This window comes from Sapajus apella, unplaced genomic scaffold (genome assembly GCF_009761245.1).
Source record: "Sapajus apella isolate SASKATOON/1434 unplaced genomic scaffold, GSC_monkey_1.0 scaffold12, whole genome shotgun sequence".
NCBI classification, from domain to species: Eukaryota; Metazoa; Chordata; class Mammalia; order Primates; family Cebidae; genus Sapajus; species Sapajus apella.
Window position 1 is genome coordinate 15,656,049 of NW_022436952.1, and position 24,967 is coordinate 15,681,015.

The following is a 24,967-nucleotide window of genomic DNA, read 5'->3' on the forward strand; positions in this document are numbered from 1 at the left end:
CTTCCTCCTCCTCTTCTTCTTCTTCTTCTTTTATTTATTTATTTATTGAGGTGGAGTTTCACTCTTGTTGTCCAGGCTGGAGTACAATGGAGCAATCTTGACTCACCGAAACCTCTGCCTCCCGGGTTCAAGTGATTCTCCTGCCTCAGCCTCCTGAGTAGCTGGGATTGCAGGCATGCACCACCACACCTGGCTAATTTCATATTTTTAGTAGAGACAGAGTTTCTCCATGTTGGTCAGGCTGGTCTCGAATTCCTGACCTCAGGTGATCCTCCCACCTTGGCCTCCCAAAGTGCTGGGATTACAGGTGTGAGCCACTGTGCCCGGCACCCTTTTTTTCTTAGGAAGGAAAGAGGAGTCAGGCCTGTGCTAGGCTTGCAGCTAGAGAAGAATGAACTCTTTGATAGTCGGGATGGTGAGATGGTAGAGGGAAGCTGTACAGATGCCTTCTCTGTATGTAGTGAATGTGGGGAATGAAGGGGATGAAATAACCTGACCCTAGACTAGATCTTTTACTGAAATGCAGAAAATGCTATGAAGGACATAGATCAACTAACAGAATTAGATTAAGGATGGGAGATTAAATAATATTATTATAGCCAGGTGCGGTGGCTCATGCCTGTAATCCCAGCACTTTGGGAGGCCAAGGTGGGAGGATCACCAGTTCAGGAGTTTAAGACCAGACTGGCCAACATGGTGAAACCTCGTCTCTACTAGAAAAAAAAAAAAAAAAAATTAGCTGGGCATGGTGGGTCATGCCTGTAATCCCAGCTACTTGGGAGGCTGAGGTAGGAGAATTGCTTGAACCGGGACCCAGCAGGCAGAGGTTGCAGTGAGCCAAGATCGAGCCACTGCACTCCAGCCTGGGCTACGGAGCGAGACTCCATCTAAAAAAAAAAAAAAAAAAAAAAAGTATTATATAAATGTAAGTGTGTAAAGTTAATAACTGTCCTGTGGTGTAACAGCATATCTCTATTTTTAGGAAATACACACCGAAATATTTAGGGGTAAGAGCTATGATGTATGAAACCCTAGAATGGTTCAGAAAAAAAAAATTGGATTAAGCCCCATATGTGATTAAGCAAGGGATAAAATGTTAATAAATAGGTGAATATGTCAGACTTCAGAAGCTGGGTAGTAAGAAACTTCTGTGAACTTAAAAAAATAAATAAAAATAAATAAATAAATAAATAGGTGAATTTGGGTAAAGGGTGTAAAGGTATTTCTTGTACTATTTTCACTTTTGCAACTTTTTGTTAGTTTGCAGTTGTTTCCAAATATATGTTGAATGTTCCGGCTCACTTTGTGTTTCGCCTGCCGAAACCCTGCAATCGGCTTTTCCTCCAGGGGTCCCAGTGAGCAGGAACTTCAGCCACATTCTAAAAGTAGGTGAATGAGAAGAAAGCTTTCCTAGTATATGGAACAGCATGATTATAGACAAAGAAATTGCAAATCAGTAGGAAGTTGGGAAAAAAAGGACAAAGAAATATGAAATAAAAGTGTAAATGGTAGAAAGGACTGGTGCCTGCGAAAGTGGATGAAAGCCTAACCCAGCAAAAGGTCTCGCTAGATAAAACTGTGGCCTCGCAGGGTGCGGTGGCTCACGCCTGTAATCCCAGCACTTTGGGAGGCCGACGCGGGCAGATCACGAGGTCAAGGGATCGACACCATCCTGGCCAACAGGGTGAAACTCGTCTCTACTAAAAATACAAAACTTACCTGGGCATAGTGGCATGCACCTGTAGTCCCAGCTACTCGGGAGGCTGAGGCAGGAGAATTGCTTGAATCTGGGAGGCAGAGGTTGCAGTGAGCTGAGATAGCACCATTGCACTCCAGCCTGGCAACAGAGAGAGACTCCATCTCAACAAACAAACAAACAAAACCGTGGCCTCACCTGGGTATGCAAAACGCAGCCCTCACAGTTCCCATAAGCCTGGTCCCATTCACTCGCACAGCTGTGATTTGGATATGGGATACAGTAAACGGACAGATGCAGCCATCCCTGAGGGGCCAACACGGCATTTGGGGGCACGTCATCTGCGGAAACCATAGAACTGAATCGTATCTATTTACATAAAATGAGTACACTTTACTGTGCAGAGTGCAGAAAGTGAAGCAGCATTCGAGGTCCAAGCTCCAGCAGGAGAGAAGCAGTGCTTTCTGTGAATGAGAACCAGGCCGCCGCCAGCCCAATCAGAACGCGGGAGATACCAGCCAATCCCGGCCCGCCGATGCTCTAGTCGGGGCAGGGCCTACACGCCCAAGAGTTGTTTGTCTGCCTCGGCTCCCCACCAGCCCTGGCTCCGACTTAGTAAACCGTGGGAGGAAAGAGAGGAGGCCAGAAGGCCGGCAGGGTGGATCAGGCCAAATGGCGGGGGACACCAAATGCCAGGCCAAGCAGTTTGGGCTTCGCAGCAGGGTGACCGATACAGACATGGTAACACTCGCCTTTGCCTTGTGCCCTTTGGGGCTGGCTCCTCTCTCGGATCTGTGAGTCCCCGACGCCTTAGGGAGGGAAGGTGGAGCTGTGAGGGCTGGCTCTGTACTGAGAGGGCTAGAAGGATTTGGGCTTCTCTCCCTCATCCCACCTGGATAAGTGGTGGTGCTCTTTTTCTTCTTAGGAAGGAATGAGGTCAGGCCTGTGCTGAGCTTGCAGCTAGAGAAGGACAAACAAACTCTTTGATTGTCAAGACGGTGGGATTGCAGGGGGAAGCTGCACAGGCGCCTTCTCTGGTTATAGTGAGTGTGGGGAATGAAGGGAATGGAATAACCTCTCCGAAGTAGGATGCACCATCCCCGATAGGCACATCATCAGGTCTCCCAGCCTGATGACTCTTTCCTGGTCTAACCTGAGCCCTCCCTGCCACTCCTCTGGCCAGCCTTCAATTAGCTGCTTTTCAGGAGGTGTCTCATCCGTCTCATTTTTTCATTGCTCAGCTGAAGCTCTGGTTCCCCATGCTGGATGCCAACCCCCAAAATCTGAAGTGAGAAAGCAATGCAGGAAGACAATTCAGCTCCTTTGCAGGTCTGTCAAGGACACAATTGGTGCCTTTGCACAAAGTGATGCTGCCATGACCCAGACTGGAAATAGGAGGCCCAGATGGACATGGGCTACATTGAATTCGAGGCTCCATCCTCTGTAGCAGGCTCCGGGCTACACCCTTTACATGCATTAGATTAAAACTTTATTAGGGCCGGCATGGTGGCTCACGCCTGTAATCCCAGCACTTTGGGTGGCCAAGGTGGGTGGATCACCTGAGAACAGGGATTCAAGACCAGCCTGACCAACATGGTGAAACACTGCCTCTACCAAAAATACAACAATTAGCTGGATGTGGTGTTATGTGCCTGTTATCCCAGCTACTCTGAAGGCTGAGGCAGGAGAATCGCTTGAACCCAGGAGGCAGAGGTTGCATTGAGCCAAGATCACGCCATCGCTCTCCAGTCTGGGCAACAAGAGGGAAACTCCATCTCAAAACAAAACAAAACTTGACTAGGTTGGATTTATTTTCATCCATATTTTACAGCATAAGAAACTGAGGGCAGAGAGGCTACGTATCTTGCTGAAGGTTATATAACTTCAAGTGGCACAGTTTGGATTTGTACTCAGGCCTGTCAGATTCCAAGTCTCTGCTCTTGACCATAACCCTGAATTACAGCACCTCCCAGCTGTTCCTTATGCCAAATCTCCCTCTGCTCTGGATCCCCTGGGGGCCCTCCTCACTTACCTGGTGCTTACTCCTATTTCTTGGTTCCTTCAAGGTACTTGGTTCCTTGTTCCTCCTGGATATTGGGATTCATCAATACAGAGCAAAATCAGCAACAATCACAGGCTGGCATGGACCCACTAATTTGGAATCAGAAATTTAGGGATATGGCAAAACTTTTGGAAGCTACAGTCCAATTTGGAAACTAGCCTCCCTTCTGGGGGTGCTAAGCTGCCTCTACCTTTATTTTGATATCTCCAACCTGCTCCTGTTATACCAAGGAAGAACAGACTAACTGCCTGACGTTAGTTCAGGTAGGGGAAGGTTTCAGAGGAAGCAACATTTAAATTACACTTTCTGCATGTCTAGAGGTTCACAGTGGAGAAAGAATGTTGGAGGGCTGATTATAGGGAGGGCATTCTAGGCCTAGAAAACAGCATAAGCAATGACTCTGTCTCCTTCTCTCTTCCCCAAGATTCCCCCCTCCCCACTCTTCTCCCTCAGAGGTCCCTGATAGTCACAGAGCTTCTGGCATTGACAAAGTGACAGAACTTACATACGGTGAAAGGGCTGCCCTGGAATCAGGACCTGCTCTTTTGGGACAGAGCGCTGAGATTTCAGGAAAGGGTGGGACCACACTTCTTCCAGTAAGAAGCGGCTCACAGGTCCCCACTCCTAATACTTGAATCTTGCCGGTTTCTTCAGCTACTGATTTTTCTCCTTTATTTGGTCAAGAAAAGCATGTCTTCTTTCCTGCCTGTTGGCTGAAAGAGAAATCATCACAGCTGGCTCAGACTAGCAGCCTGTCTCCGAGGCCTCTGAGTAATCATGTCTAGCCCAGGGCAGGTGCGTGGAGAGGCTGGTCAGGGTGGGAGTTTTGCTGCAGGTAGAGCACAAGGACATTTCCTCCAAAATGTCTCTTTTCCCTTCCTTAGCCCCTTCCTAACCTCCAAGACTCCCCCTTTGCTTCCTTCGTACACATGCAAGATTGATTTCTCTCTAGCTCTTTTCCTACTACTAACAAAGATAAGAATCCCTTGGCTCATGAGCAAGGGCCTTGGGGATCCAGGCTCCTTCAAAACAGATCTCTCTGGCTGACTCTGCAGGGACAATATGCTCCTGGCAGTCCTCAGTTGTCCCTAAGATTGGCAAAGACCTGGCTTCCCATCCCAGTCTTTGATTCTGGCTCTCTTTTCCATGGGAGCCTCTAGAATTGGTGCATCTGTCCCAGCCTAGCCTCAGCACTGACTGCCAGAGAGAGCTGCTGGACCAGTCACTGGATGGGCATATCCCTCCCTTTCATTCCCATTGATCTCCTTATTCTCTCAGCTGTCATGCCAAAAGAATAGCTCACTGACAGAACAGAACATTTTCCTCAAATGTCCTTCTTTAGTTTCTGACACAGCCAGATGCAGGTGGACCTCACTTTGAGGAAACTCCATTAATGAGAGCTCTTCATACATGGTTAGCAGTTACATTACAAAGGAGTCGTGATTTTAAGTTCTTATTTTATATAATCTTGAAAGAGATATTTAGGGGTTGTGAGGGAGTGGGATATCAGTTTAAAATAATTAGGGATGAAGAAAATTTCCAAAATTATGATGCAAGTCAGTAGTGATAGAGAATCTGATGTATGAAATTTCCTTCTCTTATGTCATGGTAAAAATTATCAGGGCAGTTTTTTGTTCATTTGTTTTAAGACAGAGTCTCACTCTTTCGCCCAGGCTGGAGTGCAGTGGCATAACCTCAGCTCACTGCAACCTCTGCCTCCCAGGTTCAATCAAGCAATCTTTGTGCCACAGCCTCCTGAGTAGCTGGAACTACAGGCATGCACCACCATGCCTGGTTAATTTTTGTATTTTTAGTAGACACAGGGTTTTGCCATGTTGGCTAGGCTGGTCTTGAACTCCTGGCCTCAAGTGATCCAAGGTGGTTTTTGTAAAGTGATGTGTACTTACCTTCATGGTCCAGGGCCAAGATCTAGGTCAAGTACCTATCTTGGGAAGAGGAAGGCTAACTAGCCAACCCCTAATGGGTAGATCTAAGGAGAGGGCTACATCATGCAAAGATCCAAAGGAAAGCCCGTGACCCTTCATTCCTTTCTTGGAAACTACATGGGCCTTAGATTGCTCAAAGGTGGGCAGCCAGGAGAAGCTGGAGTCTGGACTAACGCACAAACTCAGTATTCTGCCCTGGATCATTATACACTAACCTGCCAGCTGCCTATTTTCACAAGGGGAGGTTATCCAGTAATCTGTCAATGTCAGGCCAGCTGTGGGGGAGATTTATAGATCCAAATCCAGGACAAATGGCATTCTTTCAGGCTACAAGACTCTTTAAGGAGGAATTGGAAAAAGTGCAAGACTGAGGGCCAGACCTATCAGGGCAGGGAGGCAAAATTGATTACTGTCCCTTAAACAGATTGGACTTTTTGTCCTGTGATCCTTGAGGATACTGAAGTGAAAACTTCCACTATCCCCTCTACATCCTAAACCCAGGTCTGTTTAGAGAGGACCAAACTACAGGGCCCCTTGAGACGAGTGGAGACACCTGTACAGCTGGGACTGGAATGATTAACTAGCAACTCAGTGAAATAACACTTCCCTTGTTCCCAGGACAAAAACTGCACGAAGAACACTTTCCTCCAGCTGTGTTCAGAGTCAATAAAGAGACTAAAGCAATTATCACAGGAAGTTTGGAAAGCCTCAATTCTATATAAAACAGATGTAGGCATCCAAAACTTTTTCACTGAACGAAGTGTGACATTCATCCTGATTCGCTGTCTGGTGATACCATCACTCGTCATAGCTCCCCTAACAGCCTCCTTGGAGGCAGCAACAGTGTTGTAATCACTTTTTCATGCCCCTTAATGCCTAACAGTGCCTGGCACATTGTTGGTCCTCACTGGACATCTAACAAATCTAGTTGAACACAAATGGGCAAGGGACTCAGCTTAAAGCCCCTTTAAGGAAATTGGGTCCTAGAGCATGAGAAGGAAGGTTTTAAACCCATCTTCTCTTTTGGATAGGACAGGGACCTAAACCTGTGGTCACTGCATCCAGGCCTACCCGGGCTGCTTGGGAGGGTGCACCTACCAAGGGCAGTCAGTCTGGTGCCCTTCCACCCTCCAACCAGCCTGATAATGGCCCCTCCCTCCCTCCAGCCCAGTACTGAGATGTGCACACCTGAAAAGACAGTACTTCAAACATTTCCCTATGTTCAGAGCAAACTGATGAAGCTTCTGAGGTATTAAGCAATCCATCATAACATTTGTGACTGGTTAACTTTAATTTTCAAAATAAATCTGCAGTATTTTGCAAGTTAGTAATACAGTGCTGGTATTGACAGGTAAAATCATCATCTGCTTACATAGAAACCTTCATTTAGGAGCACACTGTAGGAGGGGAATGAATACACAATAAAAAGCAAACGCAGGCCAAGCAGCAAGCCCTAGAGCGTAACAGGCTGGATGTCAGATTTGAGGATTATCTAATACAACTGCTTAGCTGCCAATCTGATAAAGGGGAAGCTCTCAACCAGGTTACAACCAGAAGGGAAAAACATACTCTGCCTTTTCGTAGACCAGTGGCCGTCGTGCCTTCAACACCTGGTTGAATCAGTTCATCAACATCGAAACTCAATTCCAGTTCCAAGACACAGGAGAATTTCACCACACAACCTATTCGGTCCCCCTTTTCAGTGGCCCACCCACAACCCCCTCCTGCCATCGACTCTCTCCCTCCCAAAAGAAGACATGACGTGGTTTTATTATTGCAGACAAGCTTCTTAAGTGGATAAAGAATACATACAAAATAGCATTTTAACTGAAGTCATACAATGAAGTCTCACTCCTGTTTATTATACAATGAATTGATAAAACAATTATTTCTAGTATATATCTTTTTTTTTCTTAAGAACTAATACTTTCAGGGTTCTGACAACCACATTCTAGCTTAGGGGTAGGGCCCACATCTGCCCCCACTGAGGACTGCTCCTTGGACCACTGTGGAGGAAGCCTGGGCTGTATGAATCGTGGATTATGACTGCCAGCCCACCAGAGATAACAGATCCCAGCAGGCAGAACCAGAACCCAGTTTTGGGTCTGCATGCCAGAAAATGTGGACTTCCTCCAAATGTGACCACTATGCTCCCAATCCAGGCCTCAGCAAGGTCATTCTTGGGCTTTCCCTACACGAGTCCTTCCAGTAGTCCACACATAATGCTCTACATATTAAAAACAAACCATTTTGTACTGTGGATAAGAACAGTTGTAACAAAGTCATAGCTACATATTTTTCTCTACATTGTTTATTGAGACAAACTAATTAAAAGGCACAAACATAGGGCATGTTTACATGGACATTATAACAAACATATACATTAAAAGTGTAGGAATGTGTTGCCTTCCTGCTAAACAGAAAGTTCCTAAGCTTTTATATATACAAAAGTTGTACAATTTAATGTCCTAAAGTACAAAAGATCATTTATAAAATTATTTTACACTAAGTACTATTTATTTTTTTACTATGTAGATCAACCCCCAGAACTGTTTTGTATAATGACACACAGATACCTGTCCCTGATGTAGGAAGTCTGCCTCAGATGCAAGGTATTTTGATGCTTGAACTGACACAGTGGGGTATAAATGGAAATCATCCAGTATGATAGTCAGTCCTGCAAACATTCTGCAAGATTAACACAACTAATTTCCATTTCGCTTAACTGCAGTGATTAAAAAATGAAAAAAACCAAAAACATATTGCAACTTAAAAAAACAAAAATCACAGCGTCCTGGATTTAGTGAACTTTTTTTTTAACACAATGCTTTAAAAACAATGTGTGGCATGATGGTGTCAAGACTTTCTGTTTCCCTACCTTTTGGTTTCTACTTTATGTACAGAGATAAAATATTCTGCTAAGAAATAGAAAGCACATGTCTCAACGTGCACGAACATTGCTGGGTTTCTACAGGGAGTGCAGACAGCTGTTTCCCTGAAAACGCCACAAAGCTGATACAAGTGTTTTCTTAAAGAAAAAAAAAAAGTGATGTCCATATTTACAAAGCTGAACAAATCTGCATGATACTTGATTAAGAAACGGAAGGAGAAATTTAAAAAAAGATACACTCTGCATGTTCTGAAGGGGCATACTACCTAGTTAGTGGTTAGAATAAAAACTGTATACAATTTAATATAAGACATAAACTCTAGTGAGCAACTAACACATCTGTCCCTGTTGTAACATCAACAGGCTCTGATTGGGGGAGAGAGGGGCATATCACATCCCAGTGCCTCCAGCGTCTTCCAATTTAAAGCAATATATTTGAACTGTTCCAAAGTACTCTTTGGCTCCTAAACAGGAGTCCCATAGGCCTGTTTGTTAGGAGCCTGCCTGTCCGCACACTTGACTTCTCTGTCAGTTGAGGCTTTTCTTAGCAAAACACAATTTGTAGATTTTTTTTTAAGTTTTTTTGTTTTTTTTTTAAAAGTCAACTACAATGCTATATTCCATCGGGATTAATATGCTGAGCAATATTTACATCTCCAAATATCAGGTCACAATCCCTATTATATGTTGAAGTTAGAATGATAAATTATCATATGCTTTGCATATCAGAGCTGGTATCACCTTTCCCATAGGGAATGCTGCCTGAAATTAACATATTCCCAAAGGTAAAATGCATATTCTCTGAAATGCATTTTATTATGACAATGCATGTATTTACTCATAAAAACAATAAACATAGACAATTCTACACTAGCTCTCAATCCGTGGATTTAGAATTTCAGGTTAAAATCAGCCATCCACCTTGTATAAGAAGAGTTCCGCTAGTGTTTAGAATAAAGTGATTTCTTGGGATTAGAAATAGTAATGCTGTTTTTATTTTGAAGTGGGTTCTACTTATTTATGATTGTTTTTAATTCTGGCATTTCATCTTGCCAACTACTATCCTGTTTAAGCAATGTTGTCAGCTAAAAGGAATTTCTGATTAAACTAAAGTGGTCCAGTGATAAGTTACATACACACCCTACTTTGAATAATCCCAGCCAAATTGGAGAAAAATGCTACCACATTCTTATTAACTAATGTAATAAAATCTCCCAATTTCATGGTTTACTTTTTGCTTTAATCAACTAAAAGTTAAGTTGCTGGTAAATATTTACTTTAACCCATATTTTGATTTTATAATACTGTTTACCAAGGCGGTGATGTAGGCAAAGCTTGGGGCAAGAAAGGCATGCTCTCTACAGGTCTCATTGCTATATTGAGAGGGGCGGCTAATGTCATAGGTGTGGGCAGATTCATTGGAGATGTGATGGTGACAGGGTGTGCTATATTCACTGGGGCAGTGACCGGGGTGGGGAGGTTGACCGGGGTAGTGAGTGTTAAAGGGGAGGTCATGGATAATGGACTGGTTATAGTTACAGGATGCCCTATGTTCATTGGGCTGGTTATGTTAACAGCACTTGAAACATTTACTGGACTTCTCATGCTCATTGCAGCTGCCACTGTGACTGGGTTTGACATAGTCCCAGATGACACAGAGGATGTTATATTGAATGGAGTAGTGAGAGTCACAGGTGTCGTAGCAGCCGTGGAGGTTTGGCACAGGTTAGCAGCTTCTAAAATAAGAAGACAAAAGGGTCTTTAGATTCTCAAAAGAGTGAGCAAAATTCATCAACAGTTTCTGAATCAATTTCTTTTCATCAAAAAGGTCAAACAATTAATAAATCAAATTCCAGTTTTCTATCAAGTGGTCAACAGAAGGGAGGATCTTTCTGAGCTCAGGCCTGGGGGCCAGGGATCCCAGTGTATCATCAGCTTTCTGATGCTATACCTCCTGCAAGGACTTGGGCAACTTGTTCAGCCTTGCTCTTTAGGTTTCAAGTTCATATTTACTTACCTACCTCACAGTGATGCTGAGAGGATCAGTTAACTTCTGCAATGCAGGGCTAAGTGTTCTCACTACTACTTCATGCAGTTCCTCTGAGTTCTAAAAACTTTCCTGGGAAGAGCCAACCTCCAGCAGGCCAGGCTAAAGAGCTTGTTTACACAGAGCTGGGCCAATGGTTACACAATAACAGATAATCAGAAAAATCTTCTCATAAGGCACACTATAACCAGTAGAGAGAGGGGTGCATACTCAGTAAGTATGTTAAAGCCTGAGACATAAAGCCATATTCTGTTAAGGTTTTAAAAATGCATAATTAGGGAATGATAACCTATTTTAGTATCATCTGTTTCGGTTTTAGAAATATGTTTCAGTTAAATAATCTTACTGTTTCTGGTTTTCTTAACTACATTAGGAAAGAAAAAAAATACTCCTCAGTAAGTTCATGTTCTCCTCACTCCCATTTCTTCTTCTGTTTCTGATGTTGACACAATCACCTACTTTACGCCTAGTATCTTTAACTCCACATATTACACATACCATCAAGCATACCAAGGAGAACTAACTAGGCAAGGAGACCCTGCAGTGAGACCCTGGTCCTTCTTATCCAGCAAAATCTAGACACTTTTTTTTTCTGAGACAGAGTCTCCTTCTGTAGCTGAGGCTGGAGTATAGTAGTGTGATCACAGCTTATGGAAGCCTCAAACCTCCAAGGCTCAAACAATCCTCCCACTTTAGTCTCCCAAGTAGCTGAGACTACAGGCATGTGCCACCATGCACAGCTAATTTTTGTGTTTTTTGTAGAGATAAGGTTTCGCCATGTTGCCCAGGCTGGTCTCCTCCTGGGCTCAAGTGATCCGTCCACCTCAGCCTCCCAAAGTGCTGGGACTAAGGTGTGAGCCAGGTCTAGACACTACTTAAGGAAAACTCCTTCAAGGTGATACCCCCAACCCACCCCTCAACAAAATTCAGCACCACCTGCTGGTGTACCAGAAAACAGCGGTAAAATGATGGGTAGGCTGCCTGTGATGTAGCTGTCAAAATGGAGAAATATATTCAAACTAAAGATAGAGATCTGTATATGATCCACACAGGTCAGATCACCACAGGAGACCCTGGAGTCAAGGAGCCCTTACTTGATCAATACAATCTAACTTTGGCATACACCATTCTCCCTATCAGGGATTCCCAAACCTGGCTGATTATCAAAATCAACTATCTAGGGGATTTCAAAAAAAAACAACAAAGGACTCCCAGGAGAATCAATAGTGAAATTTAGATGGAACTTGGGAAATGTGTATTTTTAAAAAGCTCCCTAGATGATGATATGATTGTCAATCAGGTTTATAAACTTATGTTACCTTATTTAGGCCTAATATTTAGAAACACTTGATTCAACTTTAGGTTTTCAGGTCAAGAGTCTCCTCTCCCCTAAAATATGACATTTACTAATATGAATACAGAGGTTTCTAACGTTTCCAGAGAGATTCACGCTACGAATGGGAATACAATAGCATTTTGTTTCATGGAGGTCAGAAGATGAGCTAAACAATCAAGTCTTATTGTGCAAGCAAACTGAGATACAATACCAAATAGAGGAGTACAGCAAGAGAGAGAATGAGAGAGAAAACCAATTCACTTTGAGGTTCAGGGAGTACTGCTAAGGATATCTCCCCCTACTTTCACCAAATAATTTTTACTGTTACCTGCTGACCCCTATACCTCCTCCTGTTTTCTTTCTAATCTAACGGTGTCCTTTTACTATGACTTAAACATTTTTGTTCAATTAAGTAAAATACCCTTCATAATATACTTTCAACCCACTACACAACTGTCATAGCACTATACTTCTTCCTCCTCACTGCCAGTTCCCTCTCCCCATTCTCCTACCACGAAAGCATTTTTTTTTTTTTTTTTTTTTTGAGATGGGGGTCTCACTCTGTTGTCCAGACTGGAGTGCAATGACACAACTGTAGCTCACTGCAGCCTCAAACTCCTGGGTTCAAGCAATCCTCCCACCTTAGCTTCCTGAGTAGCTGGGACTACAGACACACACTGTCATGCCCGGCTAAATTTTTTTTTTTTTTTTTTTTGAGTTTTTGTAGAGACGTGGTCTTGCCATCTTGCCCAGGCTGGTCTCAAACTCCTGGTCTCAAGTGATCCTCCCACCTTGGTCTCCCAATGTGCTGGGATTATAGGTGTGAGCCACCACACCTGGCCAAAACATTAAGATGATGACAAATCTTCAGTTGGAAGATAGGAACAAATAGTACCTGAGGAATGGCGGAAATCCTATACGGACTGCTGCACTCTTTTCTTCCAATGCCAGTAAATGTATGAAACAAGAATGCTGGCCGGGCACGGTGGCTCAAGATTAATTCTAACACTTTGGGAGGCCGAGGCAGGCAGATCAGCTGAGGTCAGGAGCTTGAGACCAGCCTGACCAACATGGAGAAACCCTGTCTCTATTAAAAACACAAAATTAGCCAGGCATGCCTGTAATCCCAGCTACTCAGGAGGCTGAAGCAGGAGAATCACTTGAACCCAGGAGACGAAGGCTGCGGTGAGCCAAAATAGTGCCATTGCACTCCAGCCTGGGCAATAGAGACTCCATCTCAGAAAAAAAAAAAAAAAAAAAGAATGCTATTCCTTTTATTTTTATTCAAGTATAGGAGGTTTAGAGGGGATTACTGTGGCTGGGTGCAGTGGCTCATACCTATAATCTCAGAACTTTGGGAGTCTGAGGCAGGTGGATCACTTGAGGTCAAGAGTTCAACACCAGCCTGGCCAACATGGCAAAACCCTGCCTCTACTAAAAATACAAAAATCAGCTGAGTGTGGTGGCAAACACCTGTCATCCTGGCTACTCGGGAGGCTGAGGCACAAGAATCACTTGAACCCAGGAGGTGAAGGCTGCAGTGAGTCGAGACCACGCCACTGCGCTCAAGCCTGGGAAACAGAGCGAGACTCTGTCTAAAAAAGAAAAAAACAAAACAACAAAAAAAATAGAAGGTATTGCTCTGAGGAAGGGAACAGCCACACTACATGAAAGCAAAAGATGGGAGAAACTACACGGCAAAGGAATTACATATAGAGGAGCCAGCAGATAGAGGATTTCTTAACATTTAACACAGTAAGACATAGCAGGGGTGGAGGAGGAAGAAGGAATTTACAAATCTGTCCTTTGGCTCATGGTACATTGACAAAATGATTCATTTGAAATGGCTGCACAATAGTTCAGAAGCCAAAGCTGTACTAGTAAATTGACAAGTAAGTTGAAAACTGATACTCCAACTGACATACACATGAGAGAAAAGCAAACCATTTTAAAATTTTTTAACAATTACAGTAAAGTCCTCAGCAGCAGAAGACTAGACATGTTAAACTGAGGCCTACCATAGTGATAGAGACTGAAGGAAATTAACGGTGTCACCAAGAGAAAAGACATCAGCACTACAGAATCTGAAACATGTAATAAATAATACAATGAAAAAAGAACACTAAAGAGCAAAAACAGCACAGGTAAGAAAATAAACTTACATACACATAAGGACATCCACCTCTAAAAGTGGGAGTATTTTAGAAAAGGAAAAAAAGGCCCACAATGCATGGAGGTTGACATCAAATTGAATATAAAAATGCAACTCTGAGGACAGTAAAGGACCAAATTTGGCTCTAAGTTTGTAACAAAAAGTAAATCAAAAGAAAGAACATGATAGGAAGTACTACGAATTTTTAATTCATAGTAATAACTTATCTGGACATTTTATTGCCTATAACTATACTTTACCAGATATTTTCCAGCATGTACTATTTATATGTTTCCATTAAGCTAGATTTCCTGAAACTGTGGCTTCTCTACTTTGATCACTTGACATACTAAATGAAAACACTTCTCTAGCCACACTTTCAACACTGGAAGCCATGCCTTACCTTTCTTCCTTGCTTTAACAGCTTCTTCCCACAGTCTCAGTGTTTCTACCTGCTTCCCTGGCCAGCTTGTCACATGCTGTTGTTGTTGCTGCTGCTGCTGCTGCTGCTGCTGTTGCTGCTGCTGCTTCTGGTTGCTGGTCTCTTCACTCATGCATGCTATTACAAAGACAAACCAAAAACACTGTATTTACCTGTAAAACTGTTGCCATTTTTTCAAAATTAACTTCTCATGCTTCTGTAGCTCTTAATAAGTGTTTTTTTTTTTTATTTTTTTATTTTTTTTGCTTCTGTGTCTATATTGGTCAAAATAAACAAGCACTAAAAAATCTAGGGAATTAGCAGAAATCAATATTAAAGAGAAAATAATTATTTGCTATAAAAAAAAGTGTCAAAAAAAAGCAAGTGTCTTTAAAAATGGAAGTTTGATAATATTAATATGAAATAATCAATGTTCAACAAAATATCTAATGTATTTTTTTATTTGACCACAATAATGCATACCAAAAGTGAATGTTTACAGGCTGGGTGCGGTGGCTCACACCTGAAATCCTAGTACTTTGGGAGGCCGAGGTGGGTGGATGGTCTGAGCTCAGGAGTTCAAGACGAGCCTGGGCAACACAGTGAAACCCCATCTCTACTAAAATACAAAAAAGTAGCCGAGCACGGCAGCATACAACTGTAATCCCAGCTACTTGGGAGGCCGAGGCAGGAGAATCGCTTGAAACTGGGGGGCAGAGGTTGTAGTGAGCTGAGATCATGCCATTGCACTCCTGCCTGGGTGACAGAGTGAGACTGGGTCTCAAAAAAAAAAAAAAAAAGAAAAATGAATGTTTATATAGTTAAAGTACAACACACTAGATAATAAACCCAATGTACTTACAAAGAAGCAAAAACAGATAAACACACATTAAGCTTTCTTCCCCATGCTCTTGTGGCCACATAGTTTTTAAAAATTTGACGTTTCTACTGCATAAAGTACATATATAATAGAATAAATGATCAGGAAAATGCCTTCTTCTAGGCAATCTTGAAAGAAAATGCCTGGGTAAATCCAAGTATTCTATCTTCGACTCTGAATTTAAGGCAAGCAAAGCATTTAACCTTGCAAGTGGATATATCATCTCATTTCTCTATAGATTTGGGTTTGAAAAGCAAGCTTATTAACGCTGCTTTCCTTTTAAAGGTTATTACTGGCTTACCAACGCTGTTTGCATACATGAAAGTAAAGCATAGTTCTGACACTAATATACTCTCTCCATTGTTGCCTGTTCGCACACGTTGGCAATAGGAGGAAACATGTAAGGTGAATATTAATACCTTTAATACATTATAAAAACATTCATATTTCACCAATCTGAAATAGAAATGAAATCTGAACCACCACCTACTTTTACTGATGCCTTGTTTACATGTATTACAGTTGATACTTTGGCTCTGCCCATGAGTCTTTAAGTGGCTGGTGATGTACGCTGCACTCAGGAGCTTCCCACAGATGTTACACGATACCTTGCCTTCATGGCGCACCATGTGTGTCCGCAGTCTGTCTTTGGTGGCAAAGGCAGCAGTGCATGTCTGCATGAGGGAGGAAAACTTTTTTTAAATATAGACTATCCTGTTCTACTCATTTTAAAGTACGTTATATTCTATGCATTACCCTATCCACGTCAGCAAGCTGACAACTAGTTGAATTTTAATTACATGTGTTACCTAGAATCATAATCATAATAAAATACTTGATAAATTTTAGACTCTTCCATTTCGGAGGAAGAAAATATATCAACAAAGGGTAGCACAAAAAACTTAAGCTTTAGGGTCAGTTAAACCTGGGCTTAAGTTGAGCTCCACAATTTGCTAAACAACATGACATTGAACAAGTTGGTTGACCTAACTGAATTTGTTTCTTCATCTGTAAAATGGGAATAATACTATCTATCTCACAAAAGTACTGGTGGATTAAGAGCCTGGTATACACAGCAGGCCCTCACTTCCTTCAATTAGATCTTACTTAGAAATTCAAGTCATTTACTTAATAAAATCAGTCATTAACAAACTTAACTGAAAGAAGGACTAAAAGACTTCCAGCAACAAACTAGAATTACCAATACCTTAAACAGTCATTTGATTTAGCAAAATTCTAAATCTTTTCATTATCCAGATAACTGATGTCAAATAAAATCATTAACCAGAAGAGATTTTTAAACAACTAGAAAGTGCTCCAATTTGGTAATAACCAACAAAAATCCAGTAAGTGATAACATTTGGGAGAAAACTTCATATTTTCTCCTATCACAGTTAAAACAACTTCAATAATAAATCCAGAAATTAAAGCCCTTTATTCTTTTATTCATTTCAAATACACAACCACCTCTGCAAGACTATAACCTTTTTTTTCTAACAAAAAATGCTATTGCCCAAGGAAAGGGAAATAGAGCTTACAAAAAAACACACATTTTTAAATGATCTTGCTTTACAAAGATAGAAGCTGTCATAATATTTTATAAAACTAGAAGTCAGATAGGCCATATTTACTCAGGTCAGTGATTTATTTAAGACTATCCAAGAATGGTGAGATTCAACTGGCTCAGACCTTCTGGATAATGTACATTAAGTGCTACACTAAGGATAAGTCATTTTAACTCTTACTTGGCATTTGAAGGGTCTTTCTGTTGAATGGACATGTTTTACATGACAGCTTAAGTGGTCAGGCCTGTGAAAAAGAGAGTTTCAGCAGAAGATATATAATCGAACACACAGAGAGAAACGCTACTTATGTGATGCTTATACGCTTGGCAGATTGGGAAAGGGTGCATTTTAGGAAAGCTAGCAGAATTACCAACCTCCCTCCCCCAGTGCAAGCCTCCTTACCTCTCTTACCAAAAACAAAGTCTTAGTCTTCTACCTGTTAATTTTCTCTCTTAGTCAACATCAAATCCTATTAGGTCTTGATTCTTTACAATTACAAAATATCCAAAGTTTTAGTCCTAACACTTGCCAGAAACAGCTGCCACTGTATTAAATCTAAAAGCTTTTAAAAATAAAAATTAATGAAATGTTGGTGCTCTCAGAAAAATGAAAAAACATTCTAAAAGTTTAATTAAGAGTGTCCAAAGGTCATCCCAACTTCCAGGAAATGTTATTTTAATTAGCACAATGGGCTTCATGTCTAGTCCCCCAACTGAACTGGAAACTGGCGGTTTTGCAGTGATAAGTATCCATGTGCCAAATGAAAGCCTGAGTCCACCAAGGCACTTGGTAAGTGAAAAAAACAGGTTAATCACTAAGTCACTACTTGTCAATCACACTAGAGTTAGACCTGGAGGCTTAATACTTCTTTATATCACCAATCTCCTCTAATAACACAGGTCTGCCCACATCTGTTCTCACATAAACATTCTAGATCACATGGAGACAAAACTGAAGTTCAGTGATACCATAATGAAGCAAAGCAAAATGCAGTACCTTGAGAAGCCTTTCCCACAAACACTGCAAGTATAGGGTTTGGTGATGCCTCCTTCATGAGACCTCACATGGTAAGTCATCCGGTCCTTCCTCTTGAAGCGCTGATTACAAATAGGACACTCGAAGGGCTTCTCATCTGAATGGGAGAACTTGTGCCGATTGAGATGGTACACATCTCGGAAGGCCTTCCCACACATTTCACAAGCATGGTTCTTGACAGGCTTACTGGGTTTCTTGACAGACTGGGTCACCGGCATAGCTGTGGTGCTGGCACTGCTACTGGGGTTGGTGCCCGAGGAAGATGTAGTGACTGTTGACAAGATGCCTGCAATGGTTGAGACCAACGAAGTTCGGCTGCTGTCCCCAGCGATGGTGGAGATAAGGGGAACCACCGTGGTGGGGGTTTTCTTTGGCCGGGACACCAACTTGATCCCTGTGTGGCAGGATTCGTGGCGCCTCAGGTGATAGCTGTCCCTGAAAGCTTTACTGCAGTAAGTGCACACAAATGAAGTTTTGGGTTTTTCTTTTTTAATCCCAATGGCATCCTTTAATGTTTCTGGTGCACCCTGAGGTTTCTGAGTTATTGGTATTGGAAGCAATGGTTTCTGATCAGGGGGCTCCACGGCAGGGCTCAGGAGGGGCAGCAAGCTGTTCTGTGCTGCCTGCTGTTGGTGATGGGAAGCTTCATGGGCCTAAAACCAAACATTCACACTTCAGAAACTTGACCTCTCACAATGGCCTTTAAAAGTCAACATGCTCCAGACAATAGAGACCAGAAGAAACAGTCAAAGAACCTACAAGCTACTCTGCAGTGGAAATCCAGCAACCTAGTTACTCAGAGCTCACAATACAAAGCATTGAAAAATCACTGTGCAGACACAAAACTTTTGCAACTAAGTTGCTGACAGTGATCTTGCTTTTAAACAGCTGACTAAACCACACACTCTCCTGGTTCATAAGGGACAGACCAGCTGATGAAATCAGTTTGCATTAGCCTGTCAGTGCTGAAACCAAGTTTAAATAACTTACTAAAAAAAAAAAAAATCCTCCAGGTTTAAGTATTTAACAGTACTTTACTGCAACAACATGCACATACACACTCACGGACACACAATGACATAGTCATCTATTTCTCTATTACCCAGAAGAAAAGCATCGTGTCTTTCCTCAGATTGAGGAAGGGGCTGTTGCTAAGTGATGAAAGAAATCTAGTTCTCTAAATACATTTGCTAGTTGTTTGTTAACTTTAAGTTTTCACCTGTCTCTACTAAAAGATTTGGTTGAAACCAAATCTGCTATTAAGCAACCTGGAAGGTATCTGTGAAGGTAGCCCACAGCAAAACACCTGCCAGTTGTTTCTCAGGTCACTTAATTGTATACTAAAGTCTGCATCCTTCAGCAACACTAGCTGTTCAAATCCGAAACTCTCAAAGGCAGACTAATGAGAAAAACAAACTATAAACACTTAAATTCCTTTCATATTTATTTTCTTCCAGCAGTTGTAGGTTTCAATAAAGTATTAGACATTTGCTGTTATGATGTGCTTCTCCACTCCCAAAACTGGAGGCTGCACACTGGAAATTCTTTTAGCTGCACTGAAACCAAAATTTAATCATGGATCAGGTTCTTGGTATTTATGAGTAGTTACTTGCTTGGTTCTGACACTTTCAAAATTCTCCACACTGATAAACATGTAGGAAATGATGGGAAAAAATTCCTGAAATAGTTCTTCCAAATATGTTGTTCTTTACTAACATTATTTTTGAAACTCTTGACAGTAAGCCCAAGCCCCTATGCTTGAGTTCTGTAATCGTAAAAGGACACATCACTCAAGAGGTGGGAGTTTCAAATATTTTAAGCATACAGTGTCCTACTAGGGGCCTATCCCATCATCTTAGACACTTTTAACAGTTATTTACCCTTCTTACTCTATAACCACAAGTCCCACAGATAATTTGATTAAGGACGAAAAAACAAGGAGAAACACACACACTCACTCACAGCTCCTCCTCTGATGGATAAGAACATCTACCACACATTGTATGTTTACTTGATGGCAGCGTTAACAGTTAAGCCTGGAACTAGTCTCACCCAAACGATTAGGAGGTGTGGTATCCAGAGTTCTCAGTTTCAATTTAATAATTTTGATGTCATCACCCTTTGAGTCCTGGAAGCTTTCTCAGAAATTGTGTGGTTACTTATGAGTCTCTTTCTGGACTTACTGCTCCTAGCGAATTACAGTCCACTGTTAATCTAATTTGTGAAGCTCCTGTAAATGTAAGGGTCTATCTACCCAGGTGACCTCAGTAGAAACTTTACAGAATTTGGACTCTAATCATACCCCCTTTTCCAACCTGGCTGTAGGGATACTCAAGTTTCCATACAGTATACAAATAGTTAATAGCTGAAGATAGCTGAAGATATACAATTTCAAAAGCTAACACATCAGATAATAGGGAATGCAGATCTTCTGGACAAAGTTCAGACTTAGAGCATTTAGAGGCATTTTTCAATTCTAAACAACCATTAGTACAATGGAGTACTAAAAGCACTTACTGCCATTTTACCAATTCAGATGTCTGTGGCAACATAAAGTATTTTTACAGCATTGCTGAAGCTCACTCTCACACGAGGGTCACACCAGGTCCCTGCTTCTTGGGTGAAATTCTGTAGAACCACTACAGGAATCACTCTCTGAGGATTCCTAGGATCCCCACACTTCTACATGAAGCCTTCTAAGGGGGTACTGGGTTTTCCCAACTTGTTCTCTGGGGGAGAGACAGAGTAAAATAACAACCACGGCCAGCCTTCAGTTAAGTGATTTATTTTAAAAATATAACTTCTGGGTAGGCTTTTATTTGACTAGCATCATCAAACCAAAAGTTTTAATTTTATCTTCCATCTCTTTCAACTGCAAGGCTTTTTAACCCTGCCCAAGCTTTCCTTGTTCTGGGGCTGGCAAGAAACAAAACAGAAATGTTATTTCATCACCCAGGGTAGTAGGATATGGCACCATGAAATCTCCAGCGCCAGAGGGTAAAAGATTTTGTACTGAACAAATTAGCATCGGTGAGTCATATCTTGAATGTCCTGTTAGAAGAATCATCCATCAAACATTTTAATAGCTATAGCTTTCACTTTCCACCAAGTTATCTGGAAAGCAAGCAGGTATTAAATCGTTTTAAAATATAAATTCAACAGGATGCTCCAGGAAACAAACAAGATAATTTAACTCCACATCCCCAGTAAAAATTACGTAAAACCAGAACTGATTAAGTCTATTCATACCTTTCCACAGAAAAGACTGAAATATTCTCTTTACCCATTCAACTGTTCTCGGCTCTAAATTTTAAGTTTTCCAACAAATTTCACTGCACACATTGCCAAGCCCAGGGTCAAATATTTGTTTTCACACTTCTCCATCAGGTGGAAAAAAAGATTTTAATAGCTGAAAAAAATTAAATAATATAAAATCCAATTAAAAAGTTGATCAATAAACGCTTGGCATTGCTTTATCCAGAGGAAAAAATAACTTTTAAAAAAGTATTTCAAAAGATTTTTCAACAGCTTTCCAAAGATGTGTTATGGGTTTTTGCTTTACATGAAGAACTTTTTTTTTTTTCAGTCTCTATAGACACCATGTTTAATATGGTTTTTAATCACATGAAAATCACTTCAGTGGCCCATCAATTTTAAAAACGACCCATATTTTAAAACGACCATTTGAGCTTTTTTCTGGGGAAGGTATTTGCCACCTTTAAACCAACCTGCATGCATGCATTTCTTTTCCAATGCATTTTTAATAACTACTGAAAGATCAAATTGCCCAGATTTGAAAAAAATATGTCTTAAAACAACAGGCCAGTCTATACAGTAAGTAATTTCTGAGTTATCCAATTCCCTGTATTAACTCTACTGGAATGAATCCAATGGCTGGGAGGATAATTTTTGAAAATCCTGCATCCGTTCCTGTTAGTTCCAAAAGGTATCAAGCGCCCCAACTACGCGTTTGGGATTTCACGAAGCATTCGAAGAAGGAAAATAACTCAGAGAGGCGGGAAGAACGCACTTAAAAGTGACGAGCTTCTTAACCTCCTCCGGTGCCGAAGTTTCCCCGTGAGCTCATCGCCACTGCCCACTAAATGCTTCCTTTGCAAATAGAAACAAAGTAGAAAAAAAAATAAGCTCCAGCCTAGATCTGCCAAACAGGGGTCCCCCATCTAAAGTGGGCGGGCAAGAGAATTGCCAAAACAGATCGGCTACAGTCACTTCTAAGTTTCTTGCAAAAAAGCGAAGACCAACATCCCAGAGAGTGACTCATCTGGGGGCTTTGTAAGCGGACTTTGTTTGCTCTCTCCACTTGGTTGGAGGAAACGTTCGAGGTGGGCCGAGAAAGAAAAGCGCTTCGGGAGAAGGTCGGGCCTCCAGGAGTCCCGGCCCCCACCGCTCCCCCCGCCCCGGGCCGGCCCGGCTGGGGGATTCCCCGGGCTGAATGGGACAGCGGGAGAGCTGGACAGAGGGAGAAGGTGTCAGCTGCCAAGGCTCGGCTGAGGCTTGGGAAAGAAAAAATGTAAATCCAGTGAAAAAGTTTGGGGAGGGGATACACACTCACAACATCCTCCCCCACAACTGGGCAAACACGGGGGGGGGGGCGGTGAGGGGGAGTGGCGGGGAACCAGGGATACCCGCTATTCGCGGGGACACGGGAAGGGGTCAGAAAGTCAACACACGCGCGCACACACACACAAAAAGAGAGAGAGGTAAAAAGAGAGCAAGCGAAAGATAGATGAAGTGTGTGTTGGGGGGGAGAAGACTCAGAGCAGGACCTGGGGACCTCCTCACCCCACAGTGCGGGACCGGGCCAGCACGCAATGGCCCAGCAGCCCGCGCTATCCAGCGGCCCGGCGCCCTCCTTTCTCTGGGCCGCGAGGTGGTGACAGCGACCGGCCTCCTCCCTTCCCCTTCAAGGCGGGAGGGAAGGGTGTGTGTGAGTGTGTGTGTGTGCGTGTGTGTGCTGGGGGGCCCCCGGGTTCACCCCGAGGCCTGCTCTCTCCCCCGCACCCCGTGAGGCCGCCTCCTTTCACCTCAGCAGCCCCGCTCCGCCGGGGCGGGCGGGCGGGCGGGCGGAAAAACAAAGGGGGATTAAGGCCGGGCCGGAGAGCGGAGCCGGGAGGGAGGGGAGGAGCGCCCGCCCGCCCGCCAGCCCGGGGCCCGGCCCCCCTGTCCCCCCCTTGCCCCCCCGGGGGGGCCCCCAGTACCTGGAACAGGAACGCGGTCCAGTTGGCCTCCATGGCTGCGGCGGCCGACCCCCCTCCTCCCCACTCCCCCCGCTAGGGGAGCCTCCTCAGCCGGAGGAGGCGACAACAAAGCGGCGGCGGCGGCGGCGGCGGCAGCGGCAGCGGCGGCTCCTCAACATGGCAGCGCCGAGCGCGGCCACTTCCGGTAACCTCCGGGACGCACCACCGCGGCGGCGAGCGCGGGCGGGGGGGGAGCCCCGGCCCGGCCGCCGCCGCCCCCAGTCGCCCGGACCCCCTCTGGGCGTCCCCGCTGCCGGCTCGCCGCCTCGGAGCTCAGCCAGTGCCCGCCGGCTGTGGGGTCAGGGCCCCCGCGGGGGGGCTGGGGTGGGGCCCGGGGCGGGGATGGGGCGCGGCGTCCCCCCCCGCGGGGGTGTGTGGTGCTGCGGTCCGTGGCTCAGGCAGCTGGAGCAGGGGGAGCTCAGGAGAGAAGATGGAGGACGCCAGGGTCTGGCGCGGGCCCGCTGGGCACAGCTGGGCTGTCTCCCGTGACTCAGACAGAGTCCAGCAGTGTCGCGTCCCTGTTACACCCTCAGCGGAGGGCAGAGGCCACGGCGGACACCCGGTTGTTCAGTCGCTCCTGCACAGGATGGTCCCCACCTCCAAATTGGGGGAAGCCCCTTCGACTTCGAGTGTCTCTTCCCTCTGGCATTTCCTCCCCGGCGGGCTAAGCTCTCCTCGCTCTCGCTATGATTTGCATCTCAGGGCGAGACGGCCTTCCAGCTCAAGCAGGGAATCCCACTGGGGTGCAGCCTCGGATCCTCCCAGCGTGGAGGGAAACACTTCCCACGCGTAGAGATGTCATTACTGGGTTATTCTTGGGTGAAGGGCTGAGCCTCCCCATCCTCCCCTTCACTCCAGGATAGGATGTGAAATTCTATCCCAACACCCCTCCTCTCCCGCCAAAAATAAAAACAAGTGAGATAGTATAGACAAGAAATTATTTTAGTCCTTTAGTACAGTCTGTTTCCTTCTTCACCCCCAGAACACAAATCGAACTTCTGGTTGGACAGCGTCAGGAGATGTCACTGAGGTGACCCCAGCCTCTGTTTGCAGTTCCAAGTCTTCCTTGTAGGCGTCACTGCTACTGGAACTTTGTAGATGGGGAGCCTGTATGATGATTTCCTGAACATTTCTATCCTTTCCTCACACAGAGGTAGCTACTGGGAATATCAGAGACAAGCTATTATTAAACAAGCGTCTCTAGTCCAAGACATCGCCTGTGGCAGGGAAATGAGGGGGCAGGCTGTATCAGAGATATTTCTGTAAACTCTGGTTTTAGAAAAAAATTCTTCAGATGGACACATTAAGACTTCAACATTTTCCAAAACCAACTGACTCTTATCCCCTCCATTTAGTCTCCTCCAGACACTTCTAATCAAGGTCACCAAAACTTCCCCCATACATACACAATGAAAATATGGCTGCAGAATTCTACTGTAATAGAAAACCAAGGAGATACAGTTATTTGACTGTGTGTTTTCTTTCCATCAACTAGACAAGTATACGCCCTCCTCCCATTCTTTCCTCCCCTCAGTCACCAGAATGAAGGGGCTGGAAAACGTTGGTCTGGTTCCTTTTAGAGCTGATTCCCCATTGGATACTGCCTGGAGGCCTTGGGGATGAATGAGAAGTTCTGCAGTTTGGATCAGTAGCAGAAGCAGGTAACACATCAGAACCGG

The 24,967-nt window shown here is 43.7% G+C and overlaps 2 protein-coding genes across 6 annotated transcripts; one reads left to right on the forward strand and one right to left on the reverse strand.

Moving 5' to 3' along the window:
• Window positions 1-2,368: 2,368 nt before the first annotated feature.
• LOC116552615 (translation initiation factor IF-2-like) lies at window positions 2,369-24,722 on the forward strand. The gene is made up of 5 exons (XM_032279362.1): window positions 2,369-2,490; window positions 14,554-14,669; window positions 18,233-18,426; window positions 22,841-22,924; window positions 23,247-24,722. The coding sequence occupies exons 1-5, from the start codon at window positions 2,369-2,371 to the stop codon at window positions 23,775-23,777; spliced, it is 1,047 nt and encodes a 348-aa protein (XP_032135253.1). The 3' UTR covers window positions 23,778-24,722.
• Window positions 7,471-23,427, reverse strand: VEZF1 (vascular endothelial zinc finger 1). Of its 5 annotated transcripts, none has more exons than XM_032280131.1 (7): window positions 23,250-23,423; window positions 20,548-20,759; window positions 17,992-18,683; window positions 17,176-17,239; window positions 15,921-16,104; window positions 14,533-14,688; window positions 7,471-10,330 (listed from the first exon to the last, which is right to left on the reverse strand). In XM_032280131.1, the coding sequence occupies exons 2-7, from the start codon at window positions 20,551-20,553 to the stop codon at window positions 9,903-9,905; spliced, it is 1,530 nt and encodes a 509-aa protein (XP_032136022.1). In that variant the 5' UTR covers window positions 20,554-20,759; window positions 23,250-23,423; the 3' UTR covers window positions 7,471-9,902. The 5 variants fall into 5 exon arrangements, with proteins under 5 accessions (XP_032136022.1, XP_032136021.1, XP_032136020.1 ...); XM_032280130.1 differs by having other exon boundaries at window positions 15,921-16,122; window positions 23,250-23,388; XM_032280129.1 differs by having other exon boundaries at window positions 15,921-16,122; window positions 20,548-21,439; window positions 23,250-23,352.
• Window positions 24,723-24,967: the final 245 nt, after the last annotated feature.